General features: G+C 48.2%; 1 protein-coding gene across 5 annotated transcripts in view; it reads left to right on the top strand.

Annotated features, from left to right (window-relative positions):
* Positions 1-17846, top strand: part of SLC29A1 (solute carrier family 29 member 1 (Augustine blood group)) — an 83171-nt gene extending 65325 nt beyond the window's left edge. For all 5 annotated transcript variants that reach the window (XM_083497151.1, XM_083497152.1, XM_083497155.1 and 2 more), the window contains 9 exons: positions 230-364; positions 1976-2073; positions 2577-2673; positions 5410-5501; positions 5644-5752; positions 7035-7120; positions 12277-12476; positions 14987-16156; positions 17584-17846. In XM_083497151.1, coding sequence (XP_083353277.1) covers positions 230-364; positions 1976-2073; positions 2577-2673; positions 5410-5501; positions 5644-5752; positions 7035-7120; positions 12277-12476; positions 14987-15098 — 929 coding nt within the window. In that variant the 3' untranslated portion in view covers positions 15099-16156; positions 17584-17846. The remainder of the gene's footprint in view (positions 1-229; positions 365-1975; positions 2074-2576; positions 2674-5409; positions 5502-5643; positions 5753-7034; positions 7121-12276; positions 12477-14986; positions 16157-17583) is intronic.
* The last annotated feature ends 2589 nt before the right edge of the window (positions 17847-20435 follow it).

Below are 20435 nucleotides of genomic sequence, written 5' to 3' on the forward strand. Positions count from 1 at the left end.
CTTAAGGTTGTCTAGGTATTGTTGGTCTTATGGCTTCCATCACTCCTGGCAATTGGCAGTGGAGGCTGTAGAAGGAGTAGTCCTTCCCCAGCAAGGCTGAGTGCGGCATGTTTACCCTTGAGAGTGCATATTCAGGCTGCCTCCTGCTCCTCAGCACTGGGTGGTGTCACAAGATCTCCTCTGCACCAGACCTCTCTGCCACTCACCTCTCTGCCTTTTCTCCCTACAGCCTTTGGTGCCATTCTCCAGGGCAGCCTCTTTGGACTGGCAGGACTCTTGCCTGCCAGTTACACAGCACCTATTATGAGCGGGCAAGGCCTTGCAGGGACATTTGCAGCTCTGGCCATGATCTGCGCTCTCGCCAGTGAGTATTGCTACACAACCACCCATCTCCTTTCAGCATAATAGCCTGGACTACTTGGGTGGATGAAATCTCAGATCAGAAGAAGCTCTTAGTGTACGTTCTTTTTTTTTAATATATTTTTTATTAACAAACCAATCAAATCAAATTAATTCCAAATTACAGAGCCAAATTTGTAAATTTTTGTTGGGGGTACCCATGCTTTGAGCTCAGAAAGGGATCCGTTCATCTCTGTTGCTGCTGCTTTAATATTCACAGTTCTGTCCAAATAGTATTCACAGTTCTATCCAATCTTCTCTTTATTGTTTTCCTCATCTTCTTGTTGTTATCATATATTCCTTTCTTTGTGACCTCTGATAGTCTCCACAAGCGGGTTAAAAACAAACGTTGTTATAGTCCTGTGTGGATTTTTCATTCCTCCAAGAGCCATATTCAAATAGACAGACGCCATTTCAACACTTCCATACAAAACATTCTTAAAGTCTGCCCATTAATCCTCACAAGCCTGTCACTCTCTCCTCGATCTTCTTAGGGGGTTCTGCCAGGTCAAACTCACAGTCCAATCTGATAACAAAACCATGGTCTCCTCCCCCTCGATCGTAAATCCTGCAACAAGGCCTGCTTCCTGGCGAGTCTCTTTTTATAACTGCGTCATTCCAAATGCCTTTCATTCCTTTCCAGATATTCCACAAACCATGTCTTTGATTAGTAATTCATTTCCGCACAGTTCTTAATCATCCCGCTTATAATCAGTTGTTGCAACGATTCTTCTGGGGGGGGGGATTGTTAGGTAATCACATTAAAAAAAATAAAAGCCCCCCCTATTCCGTCCCATTCCGACATACCGACCCTTTGATGTGTCTTCTTCTTGATATATTTTCCTGTTGAATCCAGCCCGTAGCTCGACTTCACAGAGGTCACCTCACATAGCAGTCTCAACTGCCGTTCTTCACTTGAAACATGAGCATTTGCTGCTCTCTAATTGTTTATTTTGAGCTGCTGCAACCAGGCGCGCTATCAGAGACAGCGTCTGGGAGAGCTGAAAACCCACACAAGGGCTGTGCACCTAGTGCCCTCACCCCCTGCATCTTTCGAACTCGGGAGTGATTTATCGGCAACCGCAGGCGAAGGCAGTGTTTCCCCATTCCCTGGGGGAACTGCATACTCCCATAGCAGCCTCTTAATTTCCTCGTGTGAGCCGGAGAGATGGTATTGTCGGCCATCTTCCAATGCGCCCCAGCGGCCCCCCTTAGTGTACGTTCTTGAAAGGGCCTTCTCTCCACTGGGGTCTAGCTTCTGTGGTCCCTAATCTTCATGTCCCTTCCCAGTCACAAACTGCAAGGCTTGTCCTTCGCAAATGCCTGTGAAGGACAAACCTTGAGGTTTTGCTATCTTCAAAACCCTTGGCTCTGCGGTCATTAAAACTGGTGACCTCCATTGTGTGTGTTGGTTTGTGACTGGACCTCCATGCAAAGGGTTGCAATAGATGACTCCCTGGTTTGAAGCAGGAATCCCAAGGTTCCTAGAAACATAATTTTCAGGTGGCTGCCTCTGCTTTAACCTCAGGTGGGCGGGAAAGTTTCCCCAGTCACCGTTTCTTTCCAAATCTTTCAGGTGGCTCTAAACTGGAAGACAGTGCCTTTGGTTACTTCATCACCGCCTGTGTCGTGATCCTAATGGCCATTGGCGCCTATATTATGCTGCCTCGTCTGGTAAGGATTCTCTTTTCTCTGAAATAGTGGGCAAGTGGGCAGTTCCTTGTATTTCTGGCCAATGGGCACCATTTTGCAGGGAGGTGGGAGCAGGCTTTGTGTCCCATTCTCAGTTCTACAATAGGTCTGTGGAGCCACAAGGAGTCTCAGTTTTTTGCTTCAGAAGAGTTCCCAAGATCACCCAAGAACACCCTCTCACCAGATGTCAAAGAGAAAAACAACTACCAGACTTTTAGAAGACATCTGAAGGCAGCCCTGTTTAGGGAAGCTTTTAATGTTTAATAGGTTATTGTATTTTAATATTCTGTTGGAAGCCACCCAGAGTGGCTGGGGAAACCCAGCCAGATAGGTGGGGTATAAATAAATTATTATTATTATTATTATTATTATTATTATTATTATTATTATTATTATTATCTTTCCCTTCACCGCCACTATGTTATAGTTGTTTTTACATTCCACACCAACACATGTTCTATGCTACGCCCTGGTTTTCTCAACAGGACTTCTTCCGCTACTACTCCATGAAGGATAAGACGGAATATCGGACCCATGAGGCCTACTCTGAGGTGGAAACCAAGATGGACCTCATCAAGAAAGGTAAAAGAAGGAAGAGATGATGGGCTGGGAAGTATGCTTCCAATTCAGTTATGGGGGTGGGGGTCCCCACCAGCACTTAGTAACAGTCAAAATATGCTTTAGTGCAGGGCTGAGGAATCTGTTGTTGGGCTGCAACAGAATGGCCAATGGTCAGGGACAATAGCAGATTTTATCCAACATCTGGAAAGCCACATATTCCTCATCCCTATTACAGAATATATGCAGCAAATGATAACTCCTCTAACACACCAGTGGCCACCATGGTGCAGGAATAGCCAGGCTACAATGATTCATGCACTGTAACCGCAAGACGCTGTTATTGCTATGCGCTCGGTGTGGGGCTACCCTCGCACATCGCCTGGCACAAAATGCTGTGGCTGCATCGCTGAGAGGGAGAGGCTACTGCCAGCCCATAACTCCAGTTGCAGTGGCTGCCCATATGTTGCAGGACCAGGTTCAAGGTTCTTGTATTAATTTACCATAACAACTCAGCTCCAGGATATCATAAGGGGCCATCTGATCTTTTATATCCTGGCTCAAACACTGAAATCTTGTGTGGAGCCCCTGTTGGTGGTTTCCCACAGCTCAAATGCATCCCTCGTGCATTAGGACCCACAACACTGGATGCATAGCTTCTATCTATGGAACTCCACACACACAGAGAGAAAGAGAGAGAGAGAGAGAGAGAGAGAGAGAGAGAGAGATTAGACCTCCCTGTTGAACTTCAGGCACATGGCAAAGCCTTTCTTACTACAGAAGGAATTGTAGGGGAGTGTTTTGGATTTATAACACATTTTTACTTTTTTATTCTCTGCATGGTTATTCTCCGTATGATTTATCTGTATAAATAAATAGATTACATAAGCCACGGAACCCTTATGCTCAACTTGCATCCTATTCCCTGTTTTGGAACGATGGTCTCCATTGATGTGCACTGTTATAAACTCCCCTCTTCTACCAACCAACCCAGCATTTCTCGCTTGAACATTGGCCGATAATGTAAACATTTGAATATCCCTAGCACGGGGGGTGGGGAAATTTGTGGCCCTCCAGATGTTGCTGGACTCCAGCTCCCGTGATTCCTGGGAAGCATGGTCAATGGTTGGGGTGATGAGAGTTTGAGTACAATGTCATCTAGAGCAGTGTTTCCCAACCTTTTTTGGGCAAAGGCACACTTGTTTCATGGAAAAAATCTCGAGGCACGCCACCATTAGAAAATGTTTAAAAAATTAACTCTGTGCCTATATTGACTATATATAAAGTAACTCTCTTTAATAGGAATCAAATAAACACAAAGATAGTATTTTATAATTACTTTATTATGAAATAGTAAGTAAACAGAAATATGAAAAATTATAAAATACTTTATTCAGTGCGCAACCTGGGCCTGTTTGGCTGAAAGTAATGCAAAATGGATTAATCCATTCCAGACATTTAAAAACAACCCCTAAAACAGCAATTTAACATGAATTTTACTATTGATAAAGACCATTGATCCATAAAATGAAAGCAATAAACAATGTACTGCAGTCACACAATCAGTCAATCAATCAGTCACAAAAACAAAACAAAAAAGTCAGAAAGACAAAAATGCAAAATAAACAGCAAAAGCAGACAGACCGCAAAACAGAAGCATGGCACGCAAAATGGAGCACGTTTGGCTTCTGAAAAATGTTCGCAAACCAGAACACCTGTGGCTTAGCCCACCGCCTTCCATAACCAGTCTTCAGCTTCCTTACCTATAGCGGGGGGGGGGGGGGGATTAGTTTCGGTCACTAACGACTGGAATCGAGCTGCGTGGCTGCTTTGCTTGCAATTCCCAACCGCACTCCTTGCAAAGAGGTGGGCCGGCCATGCAATTTAAAGGAGATGGAATCCCAGCCCGCGCCCCTGCCCCGCGCAGTCCAGTCTCGAGGCGCGCCCACCTGCCCGCCGGCAGCGAAGCAGCGAGCGGGCCTCCTGCGCCGTCCACCTGCGGCTCAGGCGCTCCTCCAACAGCGGGTGCCGGTAACGTTTCGGGAAGCGGTGCTTCGCCACAGTTGGCCGGCCTAGGAAGAGGCCCCGGTAGACCCGGGCTTCGGCTCCCTGCTGGACCATCTCCAGCCCCGCCATGGGCGGAATAGCCGCTGCCTCGGACTCGGCGCCGCCCGCGCTCCCCTCAGCCAGCACAGCCGCCATCTTGGACGCCAACGGCCGCTCTCTCCGAGGAATGCGCCTGTGCCTTTCCTCGAGAATTCTTACGTACGGCGCGGGATCGGCGAGTTGGGCCGGCGGAAACAGCCGAGTCCGGAATCTGCACTTGCCAAAAACAGCCGAGACCCGAATCTGCACTTGCCGGAAACAGCCGAGACCCGAATCTGAACATGGCAGACTTTGCAATCCATTTGCTTCCTAGCCTCTTGCCGCCCGACTCGCCCGCCTCCCTCCCACGGCCTCCCCGCCTCCCTCCTAGTGTGCCGCGGAACACCGGTTGGGAAACACTGATCTAGAGAGCCACAGGGTCCCCACCCCAGATCTGTTAGTGCTTTGTTAGGATTTTCTTTATTATTGTTTTAACTTTTGTGGGCCAGTTATTAACAACGTCCTATGAAAACCCATAATAAAAACAAGTTTAAAGGAAGTTTGCAGGTGCATCCAGCAAATACTCAGGCATAGTGTACTTTATCAGAAATGGTCATAATAATTATTATTTTAAAAAGCGTGAGAAATCATTCTAAACATTGTCTTTTTCTGCAGATGACCTCAATGGTGTGGAACCCCCACACACTGCAAATGGGGCCTCCCGTGCACCAGACCACAACCCTTCAGTACTGAGCATTTTCAAAAAGGTATTGGAACTTAAAATGGGCCTTGGAAAAATTGGCTCTTCCAAGGTTGGGCCTTGGAATGGGCCTGTCCTACACCCACGTTTCTAGGGTTTTCTTGCCCTGAATTTGTCTTCATGTGTACCTATTCCATTTTCTTCACCAGATCTGGGTCATGGCTGCTTGTGTCTGCTTTGTCTTTACTGTCACTATTGGGGTCTTCCCAGCTGTCACTGCTGATGTAAAACCAACCATTGGGGGAAAGACACTTTGGGGTAAGTGAAAGTGCACTCCATTGTAAGTGGCTGGGGTCAGGACTATTGATGGCCAAACCCTGGGAGATTTTGGCAGACTAAAAAATAAATAAATACATGAATGGCCCACCCTTTATTGGGGGAGCTCAGAGCTCCTTACATAGGGACTCCTAGGCAGCCTTTTATCCAGGAACTGACTTGGCTGGTGCCTGCTTAGCTTGAATAAAGTTACACCGCCATCATGCCATCATCAGCTGTAACCCCATAAAGCAGCCTTCCCCAACCTTGTTCTCTCCAGTTGTTTTGGACTACAACTCCCATCATACCCATCCAGCATGGCTAGGGCTGATGGAAGTTGTAGTCCAAAACTTGTGAAGTGCATTAAGTTTGAGAAGGCCGCCATCAACTGTGGGTAAGAGCAGGAGGACTGGACAGGTTTAGCCTGGAGAGCGGAAAGACTTTGAAGGGAGGATTATCTGTTGGAAGAAGAATATCTGATCACCAACAATGACTAGGGTCTGAAAATTAAATGCATCCTCCCTGTTCTAAGTTTCTACATCCTGCTTGGACAAAACATGCACATTTTCTTATTTATTCTTACTATACCTCTCTGCATTTACACCATGCATGCATGCAACAACAGACTCTGTACAATTATCGACGACATTATTTGTTGGGAAAGGAATAGCAGAGGGCTGTGACAATCCATGCATATTATATAAATAAGTTCTCATGAGCACTGTGCATGAAAAGTATGCTAAAGAAGGGAGTATGATTTCACAGTGGAGAACAGAGAAGACTTCAGAAGGTGTCTTATCGGGGTAGGAGGAAGCTATGCCCACCTCCTCAGCTGCCTGAATTCAACTCTCTTCGAAGATGGAGCAAACCTTTTGCTGCTTTGATAAGACAGAACAGTATCGAAAGGGAAAGAATGAAGGAAATTTCTACAACCGCCAAGTCCTGGGTGTGGGGTGCTCTTCCCCCAGTCCTTAACCTACTATTTTGGGAGGGGTTGTGGTTTTTTTTGCATGTATCTCAAAGGGCTGAGTTTTCTTCACCACTCACTAGTGCTCCCATAGTGACTGGGTACGGGAACAGACTGACCCATGGCTGCAGGGCTCCTTTCGTCAGCAGCATGTTCCATGTTCAAAGAAGGTGGAAGTGTGTGGCTTACATGCACCTCAAGCATTCCGTACCATTTGCCTGGGCCTAGCCCCTGGGGCTTGCTGTCACTCTGCTTGACTATAGCAGGGGACTGAGGTCCTGGAACTGATTCCACCTCTCCACTTCTCTCTCTCCTCAGCTGATTACTTTATCGCAGTCTGTTGTTTCCTGACGTTTAATGTCTTCGACTGGGCAGGTCGGAGCCTTACAGCTGTCTGCCTGTGGGTGAGTATCCACTAGAAAGGCCATTGGTATTGGCTTAACCGGACAGAGCCTACCCTTCCTAAAGCTCATTAAACCAGTTAGCACAACAGCCAGTAATGTTTCTGAATATCAGTTGCTAGAAACCACAGGAGGGAAGGGAGCTCTTGTGCCTGAATCCTGCTTGCGGGTTTCCCATAGGGATCTGTTGGCCACGGAGAGAACAGGATGCTGGCCTGATCCAACTGGCTCTTCTTTTGTTTTTATCAAGAAAAGGCATGTTCATGTGAAGTCAAGCTGGGATGGGTAGAAAGTCGATTGGGATCTATACTTGCTGATTTTGGGGGCGATTGGATGGGCACAGATTTCTGGCTTGCAATTGTTGAACAATGGCAAACAACAAAACTACCTTTTGCAAGTATATTTAAGCTGCCGAAATGAGCGAACCAGGAATGGGCTTTTAGGTGAAAGGACTGTGTGCTGAGTTCAGTTCCAGTACTGAAAAACTAAATTCCTAAAGTGTGCTTTGAGGCACCCCGTTCTCTTAATTTTAACTGCGTCTTTGGCACTTGGCTCTTGAGTCTGTGGGGTTCTAGTGAAAACACAAATTAGATCTGAGAGGGCCTGAATTCTACAGACCCCTGAAGCAGGAGGCAGAAAAAAGATGTCCATATACTGGACCCAAGTTGGATACAGAGACTCAAAAACAGCCATTTCCTCCCTACTTTTATATTTCATTTTTTGGGTCAGGCTCCGTTGGCTTTTTAGAAACTTCCTGTCTTTCCATCTGAGATATGCGGGTATTATTTCTTCCAGTTTTTTGCAGGGGTTTTTTGCCTCCGAATGAGGTCAGATGGATTCACAGTTTTGTATAGAGTAGTAGAGAATAGTTAGAGCTGAAAATAAGTATCTGTAGAGAGAATGTGCCACAAATGGAGTTGAAGGAATAGCCCTCACAGCACACTTTCCCTTGCTTCTTGAAGTTGTGGTTCATATTAAGATGCCCCTCTGACTGGATTGAGCATAGTCTCACCTCATAGTTTCACCTCATGGTCCTCTGCGGAACATGCAACATATTGGCCTGGCATCAAGGGTTGACATGGGTTGGGCATCTGCCAAGGGGTCACTGCCCACAGTCTCACTGGATCCTCTGCCGCTCTCCATCATTACGACCAGCTTTATTGTTCAGCTGTGTCTCGCTCTGGCCCTGTAGTTCTTATGGTTTAAGGTTAAGGAGAGGCAAGTTGAGCTGAGCTGCCTGACTGTCGTAGAGCAGGAGATGCCAGGCAGTGACAGAGGGGTGAGTCAATGTGTGTTGTGTAATCTTTAAGGTACCACAGAAGGCCACAGTCGCTGTGGAGATGAATAAAGTGTCTGGGAATAGTGAAGGAAGGGGAAAGGGGTGTAAAGGAAGAGACTTCAAAAACAGGAGGGAAAGTGGGAGGCAAAGTTGATGCCTGGCTAACCAGAGACATGAGCAACCATGGAAAGAATAAGAAGTGCAGAGGTGGGGAGGGAAGAGTCAAAGACAGCTCATGGTTTTGCTTGGCACATGAAAGAGGCACACCTCTGTGTCCCCCGCCCCCATGTATGTGGCTTGGAGAAAAACACCTCACCGATTGCAGACTCTAGTAAACAAGCCCACGCTTGCAGTCTCTCAATGAGCAGGCTGTCTGGTACAGCACAGAGGCGGCGTGCTGGGGGCCAGTCAACAGAGAAAGGGCTTTGGGTACAGAGAACCCAAAGATCAACCACCTTCTTCTCGTGGGTTGTGAGAAACAGGTTTCCTCTTGGGCCCCTCTGCAAGATGAGCACCTGCACTACAGCTCACCACTTTGGCCTAGGCCCCTGCAGTTCAGATAAATATATTGGTGCACACCAGTAAGAGACCCCATCCTGGTCTGAGTCAATAGACCTCTGTGGGAAGTCCAAGCCCACACTTCACCTTTTCTTCTCTCTGTCTGTTGGCTGCTCTCCCGTTTGCCAGGTCTCTGAACAGTAGCCCATGCAAAGAGATGGATGTACAAATAATGCTTGCAAAACAGCAGTGTGGGAAGCCTGATGCCACAGACTGCCTCTTTGTATGTGGTTTGAGCCTCATGATCCATCCAGGCCCCTCATTTCCTCTGGCAGATCCATTTTCCTGCTGCCTCCTCTTTTGGCAGAAATAATAGTTGTGTTCGTTCGCCACAGCATGGTCAACACTGAGGTAGATGGAGGGCTGCTCGCCCCACTGTTATTGAAGTGCCTGCATATGGGCCCATTCAGCTTCTCATGTTTTGATAAGGGACCAGTGCTAATTTGGCAAACCGGGACTAGTTAAACCCCCAGGAAGTCTAATTCTGCTCTTTATAATGTCATGACCCATTTGGTGGAAAGTTCTCCAGTAAATCAGGACTAAGAATTTGACCTCTGCTATGGTATATAATTCTGCCTTTGTAGGTGATTCTCTCCCCCCCCCCCCCATTTTTTGGAAAAGCTGGGACATTCTGTTGAAGTTATAAGGAAAGCTGTACTGAATCAAGCCACTATGGTAAACCCTACAGATGGGGACAGCGTATACCAAAAGACCCCTTAGCAGTTGTGCACACTAAGCCATTTTGTCAACATAGGCAGTATTTTCTGGCTCTTATTAGTATTGTACATGGAAAAATAATGGAAGTAGTTCATAAGAACTCTCTGTCTGTCTGTCTGTCTGTCTCTCTCTCTCTCTCTCTCTATATATATATAGCTATGTGTGTAGCAGTTCAGCAACATTTTGGGTGACTGCCAGTAGCTCTGTGTGTGTGAAGCTTTCTTGAGGATTATGCAGTCTTACAGCTAGCTGTATCCCTTTAATGTGGGGATTAGGCAGGGGAAGGGAGAGAGAAATGATGGCAAAAGAAGGCAATTTGAAGGTCCTCTAGCAGTCCTGAGCTATGGAGAACCCAGTTTAAAGTACTGTCCTGAACTCTTATCTGTATAACAAGAAGAAGGGAATTAAAGGATCACCTGACCTGTTTCAATCAGGAGTCATGCTTATAGCTATGAGGCAAATTACAGGCCTCATGTTGTCATTGGAAGCCGCCTTATATGGAATCAGACCATCTAGCTCAGTGTGGCCTACTCTGACAGGCTTTGGGTAGGGGTTTTACACAGCGCTGGTACTAGGATTTTAAGCACACAGTTTTCCTGCTTTGCAGCTGAGCTATCGCTTTTCCCCAAAGGCTCAGTCAAGAGATCTAGGCTGCAAAACATCTCGAGTTTAGATTATGGATATATGCTGTTGTCAGCCAATACTAAGGACGTTCTCTTGGGAGGCTTTTGAACTAGCTGACCTTTGTGCATGGGGTAAGGATCTAGAAAGTCTTTTGGAGACTAATGTGAGCATTGCAACACGCAGGCACTTATCGAGGTTTTGCCAGGTCCCCTTGCCAAAGCTCCGGGAAGGGTGAGCTGTTCCATAGTGCGTTAATGTTTGTGTGAGTGGCTTTTCCAGCTGCTTTCTTTGCCACGTATTGCATCTGTGGAATTATTGTGCAGCGCTTTGCCATTGCCAGCGACCCAAGCAATCCAGGGCAGAAGCACCCAGCGGCTCTTTCGATCATTTTCCTTTGCTCTCCTTTTGCTTGGGCACAGAGGAGTGTGTCTGTGGAGCTCTGCACAAGTTCTCCCACTTTGGTGGGAGGAAGTGCCCAATGAGAGGGGAAAGTGGGAAAACCCTCAACTTCCAGATGTCCTTTGTGACCTCTGTGGAGTCACTTCTCCCCGTGATTTGGCCGACAGACTGCGACTACACAGCCTAAGGATGCGTGCGAGGAACAGACTGTTCTCTCTGGTGTGTAATTTCAGTGGGAAGATAACAGCAGTTCACAAAACAGAACCCACAAGGGTATGTTGGTAGACTAGACTGAACATACATGAGATTTGCTGAGCAAATCTGTACCCTCATGGAAACGAATAGACCAAAGGCTCCATTGGGCAGGGACTCATTTTGTATGTATGGGTTGTTGTTTTCCTGGTGGTTGCTTTTGGCTCAGGCACGACTTTGTTCTCTTTTCCCTTAGGATCTTACTGTTTTTCTTAACTCCATTTATTATAATCATTTCCCACAAAATAGCTCCTTATTGATGTTTGAAATAAAAACAATTGTGCAATTTCATATATTTAAAAAAAATTGTAACAAGATCACTTTTATATGTAAAAACAGTTTCAAATCTAGTACAGGTACAAACTAGGATAAAGATGTTCAAAATAAGAAATAGTTTTGTCAGTTGCTTTGGTCAACTAAATCACGACTAAACAAGTGCTGCTTTGAATACAGAATAATATTGGGAGCCCACCTCCCCATTTAACAATTGCAGAATTAAGAGCACAGAGCTGCAGTTTGTACTGTTGTATATTCTCAGTCAACCCAGAGAACAATATGTCTTCCAGTGAGCAGGGAGAATAAGCAGGGAGATTCTATGGCATGGAGCCAAACAAGGTGTGACATAAAATGTGTTTGATGTTAAATGTAACATGCATACTCTGAAATATACCTATCTGTCTGCTGATGCATCTGATAAATACCAGGATTTCAGTAGAAAGGAAGGGGAGTTTAGCCCTTACAACCCAGTTGCAAAACTGACCAAAATTGCTCCTCTGAAGCTACTTGCATTGGGAGGAAATACCAGCAGCTTACTGCTGTCAGGGACTGGACTGAAGGGGATGAGCTTGATGAGGAATGCTGGAGATCTCTCTCCCCCCCCCTTCCTGAAGCTTCCATAGAAGAGGAAGGCAGTATTGAATTACAGCAGTGGTTTGAGGAAGGTCACAACTCAGAGACAGGTGAACAGAACAGTTGGGAGAAGAGAAGGAGGAGACAGAGACAGAGCAGCCAGGTGACACGCTATCACTGGAGAGTATTTCTGACCCTGCTTCTCCCAGAATTTGGCATTCATTGAGAGTGCAAGAGCAATTAGCCCCTGGCGGCCACCTTAAGGCGAAGGGCTGTTGCTAGGGAGAGGGGAGGAGATCAGTTGGAGCAACGCCATTAACGGGATACAGACTGCATTCCTTTGTCTCTCGCCGTGATGATTGAATAAACTCATTAGTAAGAACTCTTCCTTGTTTTCTCTGCTTCTTGCTGCCACCGGGGGAGGAATAGAATTCCTCGAAGCCTGACAACTACTAATTTTCTTCTCCTCCATTTCGTACAGCCTGGGAAGGACAGCCGCCTGCTGCCCATCATGGTGGCTGCCCGTGTGGTCTTCATCCCCCTCTTCATGCTGTGTAATGTGCGCCCACGCAGACACCTGCCTGTCCTCTTTGCCCATGATGCCTGGTACATCGTCTTCATGTTCTTCTTCTCCATCTCCAATGGCTACCTGGCCAGTCTCTGCATGTGCTTTGGACCCAAGTGAGTAATCACCTGAGAAGAAGGCAGGCCTGAGCAAAAAGGCCAAACTTGAACTCTGCTTCTCCTGCTCTATGGGAACTGGCATGGAGTTTGCCTGAGGGGCTACCATTGCAGCCCAAATTGCACTTGATGACTAGTCGCCGTCTACCACAGAGGTTTTCAACCATTTCAAGTCCACAGCTCCCTTGACCAGCTACATCTTTTCTGCGGCACCCCTATGGGGCTCAGGAGCCCAGTTGTGTCACCCCTTGCCTGCAGAGCTGGCAACCCCTCACCCCCTTTTCGAATACCCTCCCTTGTGGAGTGTTCCCTCAGCCTTCTCTCCTCTCTCCTTGGGAGTCCTCTGCTCTCTGAGCTGCACCCCCTGCCCCAGATAGAGGTGCCTCCTCACAGCGCCCCTCAAGGGCCTGGGAAGAGGATGCCCCCAGCCTTAGCAGCCTGACAGAGACTGGCCAGAGGTGAATGTGAGGCCAGCACCTTACTCACCTTGGCAGCCAGCAGCGGGCACTGCTGGGCTTGCATGGCAAAAAGGCTCCCGCCTTCAGCATCAGGCACTCAGCTCCCAAGCAGGTCTTGCACACAGCAAGCCCAAGAAAGGCCCGCACACTGCCTGCTTGGCCTCCTACCAGTCTGAAAACTCCCAACAGCAAGGGTTGGTGGACTGGCTGGCTGGGCTTCCTCACCTGCTGGCTTGCTTCCGCCTCTGGAGCTTGTAGCCAGGGCTGCTGCAACAAACAGCTGTGCAAGCCTTTGGGAGGCAGAGATGCGAGAGGAAAAGAGGGACAGAGTCCTGTGTTGCCATCATTCAAGGCACCGCAGGGTGCCATGGCACACTGGTTGAAAACCACTGGTCTACCACATTGGTCCACAGCAATTTCCTTGGGTTCAGGGAATTTTTCGCAGCAGGAGACTGCCTCCAACCACGTGGCGAAGCACAGCATTTCCTCCATCTGAAACCACTTCAAAATCTAGGGCATTGAAGACAGACAAAGATTCTATTTGTATCTGCCTCACGTTGCTTCATGTTTCGGTCAACCTGTGTGCATCCCAATCTTCCACACTCTGCAAAACACTAGATCAGTGGTGGGGAATTTCTGTCATGTGGGGCTAATTAGGTCTTTCATGCCTTCTCGTTTGGTCTGTGAGGCCATTGCAGCCAAGCCACACCCACCCCCCTACTGAGCTGAAGGGGGGGGGCGATTGTAGGCACCGAAGAGCCCTGTGCAAAGTGCTGATCCACCCACCTGTCAGACACCTGATGTCACTGTTGCCAGGTGACCTGTATTTTTGCCTGTCCTTGAAATCAAAATGTGCAGGTGTAAAGGCACAGCTTGCAAAGCACCACCAGCTGATTATTGGGCCTTGTGAGGCATTGTTTGGGTGTTTCAATGATAGCCTACATAATAATAATAATAACAATAATAATAGTATGATATTTTATTATGATGTAATGATCTCAGTAATAGCCAAAATATGTACAAAATGCTTTTGTTTTGTTTTGGGCAACCCTAAAATAAGCACACCCTGAAATAAGCTTTCAGCCTCCACCACAAAGGATGAATATCAATACCTCCTGACTTCCACTAGGTGGTGCTGTTTTACGCATGGCACTGCCATGTCATTAATAGTCAGAATATGTAGCCAGTCAAACACAATCCCATCCAGGCAAGCAAGAGGCTTTATCAGAGTTCAAGGACACATTACAGTCATGCAAACAAGTTGATGAAGGTGTGAGAGAGGAACAGTGATGTGGCACGGCTGGGGATGGGTCTGGCCTGGTGAGAGGCCCTAGGGCCAGTTAGAGAGGACTGAACATTTGTCCCCTGGACCTAAGATTCTCCACCCCTGAGGTAGTGGCGCAGCAATAAAACTGCTAGCACATTTGCAAAGCTAAGCAGGGTCCGGTCCGGTTTAAAATTGGATGGGGCACCCTGTGTTGAGATTCCTGCATTGCAGGGGGTTGGACTCGATGGCCCTCGGGGTCCCTTCCAACTTTACAGTTCTCTGATTCTAGTTAATCTTAACCATCTATAATAACTGCCAGCTCCTTTCTAGTGCTTGAGGCCCCAGCTTCAGCCCATCAACCAGATATGCCAAGGTGGGAACTGCATGCAGGGTTTGTGCTTCCCTTGAGCTCCCTTAGCAGCATAATGTTGGGCCACCTCTGCATTTCTGGTTTGGGATTAGCAAGCTATTACCCGGGTTTTTGGCACAGCGCTGCCCATGCGCTTGGCACACTGGTGCCTACAGAGTGACGGAAACAAACGAAACCTTAAAGGCAGGCCTCTGCCCCAAGGTGCTTACACTCTTAAATGGGAGAGGCGAAGGGAAGAATATAAGCAAGCCCAGCTACATGCCCCTGGCATCTCCAGGCAGAGCTGGCACACCTGCTGTCTGAAACCCTTTGTTGGGCTGGCTCACTGAAAGGACTGTGTGCAAGCAGTTGGTGGCTTGGGTAACAGGGTGTCGGCCCTGAACTGACCAGGTTTTCTCCTTCCTTCCCCCACTAGGAAAGTGCTGTCCCACGAAGCAGAGACGGCTGGGACCATCATGGCATTCTTCCTCTCGTTGGGCCTGGCCTTGGGGGCTGTCCTTTCCTTCCCAATCCGACTAGCCATCTAACAGACACACTCTGAGTGCTTTGCGGGCAGAGGATCAGCTCAGAGAGGCCACGGTGCCAGGGAAGACGTTTTGCCTGCTGCCCGGGAATTCACTGCCTTAGCTGACTCAAGCACTTCTTGGCCTGCAGTGGGGCTGCGCTAGCGGCCTGGCTCTTCTTCTGTGCAATACGCCCAGCCTTCCCATCTTTTCTACTGCCAGCTGTGAATGACCTCCACTTCCAAGGATTGTGCCAACCCGCCGCGCTCCCGTTGACATCGGGATGTTTGTCTGTCCTGCCTCCCAAACCCAGGACCATTTACCGTGTTTCCTTATGCGGGGACTGGCTTAAGAATGTCTGCCCTACTTCTATTTTTTTGAACACCATTGCAGTCTCCGCTGCTCTGTAAAAGGGATTCTTCCCCTGCACCTCACTGCCACTTCAGTCTCCCACCCCTGCTTTGGTTGGAAGGACTTGCTCCTAAGTGTCCAAGCTTCTCTGGCGTCTGCTTTGCTATCTGATGGGGGAAATCCCAATGTTTTGGCAATAATTATACCCAGAGTTGTGTCAATCGGGTGTCCTGTCCTGCCTCTGGAAGGCAACCCTTCTCTTGAGGTGGACTTCTGGCACTCCCAAGCCACATTTCCCCAAGGCATAGCTGGTTTCTGTCTATGAAAAGAGCATGGTAAGAGTGCCAAGTCCGAAGAGGAGGACCTTGGCTACTCCTGACCCATAACTGGCGGAAGTGTGTGTGTGTGAATATATATATATATATATATATAGAATATGACTGAGCAAGCCAATGATGGAGAGTATTGCTTTCAACAGCCATAGTCCTGGAGTCTCGAATTACTCCCTATTACTTTGCCTTTGTAAATATATGTGTGCATTTGCCATTTTGTATACAAACAGAACATGCCCCGGTTTCAAAACTGCCTCCATGTCTTTGACAACTTTCTACTCACATGGCCACCAGGTGGCAGCACCGAAGGAGTGCATTCTAATGCATGGAATTCAGGAAATGCTATAGTGGATGGCAGATCTCATCCCATACCCTCCCCTGCCCTGGTTGTTTAGAGCAGTGTTTCCCAACCTTTTTTGGGCAAAGGCACACTTGTTTCATGAAAAAAATCTCGAGGCACACCACCATTACAGCCCCGTGACGTCAGCGCGCAGCGTCACGCCGGGAGGGACATGAATTGCTAGCAAATTACATAATCACCTCCTTGAGGGCTGGCTCATCTTCTCCGAAGGCAGAACCCCATTAATTAACAGCACAGACTCACACCATAGCCAAGACGAGGGGGGAAAACCTCAGTCATGCACAGTCATGCACATGTGGGGGCTAAATGAGGACGAAGACCGGGCAGAGAGCAGGGTTCAAATCACCCCACCTGGCCAGGACAATCCCTGGGTGCTCCCTTGGGCCACTCGCCTGACCCACCTCGCAGGGCTGTTGTTGCGAGGATAACACGGGGAGAACCACGCGTGCCCGCGGGAGCTCCTTGGAGGAGAAAGTGGGCGATGAATACAATGCACGAAATATATGAGAGGCGACCAGGTTTTGCAGGTGAGGGGCCCCCGCCAGCCTCTGCTTCCAACACCCGGCGCAACGACGCCGAAGTTTCCCCCGGGCTCGGCTCGGGGAGCAGCACTGCTCCCCCCCGGCTCCCCTTCGCCCTCCCGGCTCTCTCTGCCGCCCACTGGGGACCCCCCTCACCTGCCAAGTCCGGAGCGCCGGTGGAAGTTGCATGCATGCATGCAGGGCACCGCGTTGCCATTGCATTGCACTGCACTCCATGCAACGCCTGCACGCATGCATTGCCTTGCACGCCCGCCAAGGGGTCTCCCCGCGGTCCGATGCGTCCCCTCCGGCGCAGATGCAGCATTGCAAAAATAACACCCCCCCCCGACGCAGCCCTACCTGGGGGGCAGCCTCCGCCTCTGCCGCTCCGCCTCTGCGGGGATCCCCGGGCTCCATCCTGCCGCCCGATCTCCACGGGGTCGCAGGCAGGCTGCGCGGGGTCTGCGCGGAAGAGCCCCTGCCCGCCCGGCCGCCGCTGCTGCGCTCATTCCATGGCCGGGAGAAGAGCGCTTCAAACAAAACGCCCGGCCCGCCAGGCCACGCTGGGAAACGTAGTTCGCGCACCCCGCGCGGGCGCGGAGCCCAAGGGCGAGGGGACTACGGATCCGGGCAGCCCCAGCACCGGGGACGGAGGGGGAGAGGCCGGGTGCAGGGATGGAGGGACAGGTGGGCGAGCGAGTGAGTGAGTGGCAGCCGCCAAGCCTTGGCCGAGAGCCAGGAAGGGCCTCCCCGGAGGAGGAGGAGGAGGGAGGCGCAGGGAGGGAGGGAACCCCAGGGGTCATCTAGTGACGGCGCCCCAATCGAAAATTTGACTTTAAAAAAAAAAATCTTTCGAATTTTTTAATTTTTCCCGCGGCACACCAGGCAACATCTCGCGGCACACTAGTGTGCCGCGGAACAGTGGTTGGGAAACACTGGTTTAGAGCAAAGGCCCAAGGCACTTGCAATCCATTCTCAGCTTGTCTCCTGCCCTCCTTGAATTTATAAAGCTCAGGATTGTAGTTGTTTTGTTTGTACTCTGTTTAAAAAAAGGCAATGCTTGTGATATATATTTTTTATTATTTTTTTGGGGGGGGGGAGTAGTTCATAGTCCTCTAGCGTGTGGAAGAGATTTGTATTATTAAATTAGGAGGTGCATTAAAATAGGACTGCTTTTTTATAATTAAAAAACATGCCTGGAACCTTATCTTGTGAAAGGTGTGGAGTAAAGTGTATGGGAGGTAAAGGTTCTCAATGAACAGCACATTCCATATATGCCTGCAGAGAAGTTCTGTTGTAAGTGTGTATAAAGTAAAGGTAAAGGGACCCCTGACCATTAGGTCCAGTCGTGGCCGACTCTGGGGTTGCGACGCTCGTTTCGCTTTATTGGCCGAGGGAGCCGGCATACAGCTTCCGGGTCATGTGGCCAGCATGACTAAGCCGCTTCTGGCGAACCAGAGCAGCACACAGAAATGCCATTTACCTTCCCACCGGAGCGGTACCTATTTATCTACTTCCACTTTGACGTGCTTTCGAACTGCTAGGTTGGCAGGAGCTGGGGCAGAGCAACGGGAGCTCATCCCGTCATGGAGATTCGAACTGCCGGCCTTCTGATCAGCAAGCCCTAGGCTCTGTGGTTTAACCCACAGCGTGTGTATAGAACTGCAGAATTGTTAATTATTAGAATGGTTAAATATGAAGAGGGAAATTAGGGGAAGAGCACTTGGATGAGATTGCATCCAGCACTTGGGTGAGAGCACAGCCAAACACTACTAGAAGAAATGACCAGACCTGTTAAAAGGTTGATGGTGTGTTAGCACTGAACGAACTACAAGGACTGAGTTATGTTAAATGCTCTGCAGGCAGTTTGCATCTTGAAACTCCCTCCTCCCCTTTCCCACCACAAAGAACAACGGGTGGAGAGAAGTTTGAGGCAGAATGTCTTGCCTGCTCAGCTGCACTCCAGAAAATAATGCTTTCACAATTTTTCCACTAGTTACTGCAATTTTGTATCTGGAAACTTCAGCTGGGGGGGGGGCTGGAGGTGGTACAACATTCAAGGGGGGAGGGGGAGTGTTAAGTATAAGTAGACAAATGTCAACTACAAGAGGTAAAGCTTTCCAAACGTTTGTTATTGGCTTTGGCTTCTGAAGGCAATAGTAGAACTAGACCACCACCTGTTGGCCATATTTCTATACTGCAAGGCAAAAGTTGGTTTTTTAAAAAACTCATTCTCAAAATATATTTCCCTGAAATTTTATATCTGAGCAAACATTTGAGTCCCATTTTAAGACGGCTCTATGATAACCTTGTTGAAATGTAGTGACCAAAACTGTACACAGTATTCAAAGTTTGACTGAACTATAGATGTTTGTATATTGGCGTTATGGTATGGACAGTTTTGTTGTTGTTCCCTTTCTTAGAGATCCTAGCATGAGATTCACCAGTTCAATATTTTCATGGAGCTATCTACTATGCACCAAAGATCTTTTTCCTGGACAGCCACTGTCTGTTCCAATCCCATAATAAGCATCTAGATAAAGTGAGGATTTTTTGCCCCAACTTTACACTTTCTTACACGGAACTGCATTTTTCACATTAATAGCCATTCACTCAGTTTGAAGAGATCCTTTTGGAGCAGAGCAGTTTAACATTCCATCTCTCTTCCCAGGGAACTCTGGGAGTTGTAGCTTTCTGATGGGACTAGGCGCCTCCTAAGAACTCTCAGCATCCTTAATGCGCTACATTTCCCAGGATTCTTTGGGGGGAAGCCATGAATTTAAAGTAGTACGATGCTACTTTAAATGTAATGTGCAGATGGGGCCATTGTTAGTGTGCAGGAGATGCCATTTCAAATTCCTACTAAGATATAGGTGGCAGCAGCAGAGTGACAGTTTTCCCTTGTATCTATTTTGTCTCTCACATTTATATCCCCTGCCTCTTCCTCCAGGGATTCCAGAGTGGTGGGCACATGATAGCACAAGGATGAAGTTACCCCATTTTATCATCCTCACAAACAGGCCTGTGAAGCAGGCTAGGCTGAGAGGTCACCCACAGTGAACTTTGGGGCCACTTTTGAACCCTCACATGGCTTGCTGGGCACCTGGCCAAGGCAGCCCCTCTTGCTTTTGCAGGACCAGTTACACCAGGGGTTGTCAACCTGGTCCCTACCGCCCACTAGTAGGCGTTTCAGGATTCTGGGTGGGCGGTAGGGAGTTTTACGGCACTTGCTGAATCCTCCTTCCATCAAGCGCTGGTGGGCGGTAAGGAAATTTTACTATCAAGAAAGATGCATTAGTGGGCAGTAGGTATAAAAAGGTTGACTACCCTGGAGTTACACAAACAAAAATTTACGATATACAATATACAATATCTTTATTGTCATTGTCCCATGCAGAACAATGAAAAATAACAATGAAAAATAAATACAATTACAGTGGTTCCCTCGGGTTACATACGCTTCAGGTTACATACACTTCAGGTTACAGACTCCGCTAACCCAGAAATATTACCTCGGGTTAAGAACTTTGCTTCAGGATGAGAACAGAAATCATGCTCCGGCGGTGCGGGGGCAGCAGGAGGCCCCATTAGCTAAAGTGGTGCTTCAGGTTAAGAACAGTTTCAGGTTAAGAACGGACCTCTGGAATGAATTAAGTACTTAACCCGAGGTACCACTGTACTATCTGGCCTATACAGAGGTAGGCTAGGCAGAAAGCAGATCAGGATTTATTGGTAATATTCTGGATGATTTTTTAGTAGATGGCCTAAATGTGCCCCTCCCCCACACCGAACTGCA

Source organism: Podarcis liolepis (assembly GCF_965112155.1).
Source record: "Podarcis liolepis genome assembly, chromosome: 3".
In the NCBI taxonomy this organism is placed as follows: Eukaryota; Metazoa; Chordata; class Lepidosauria; order Squamata; family Lacertidae; genus Podarcis; species Podarcis liolepis.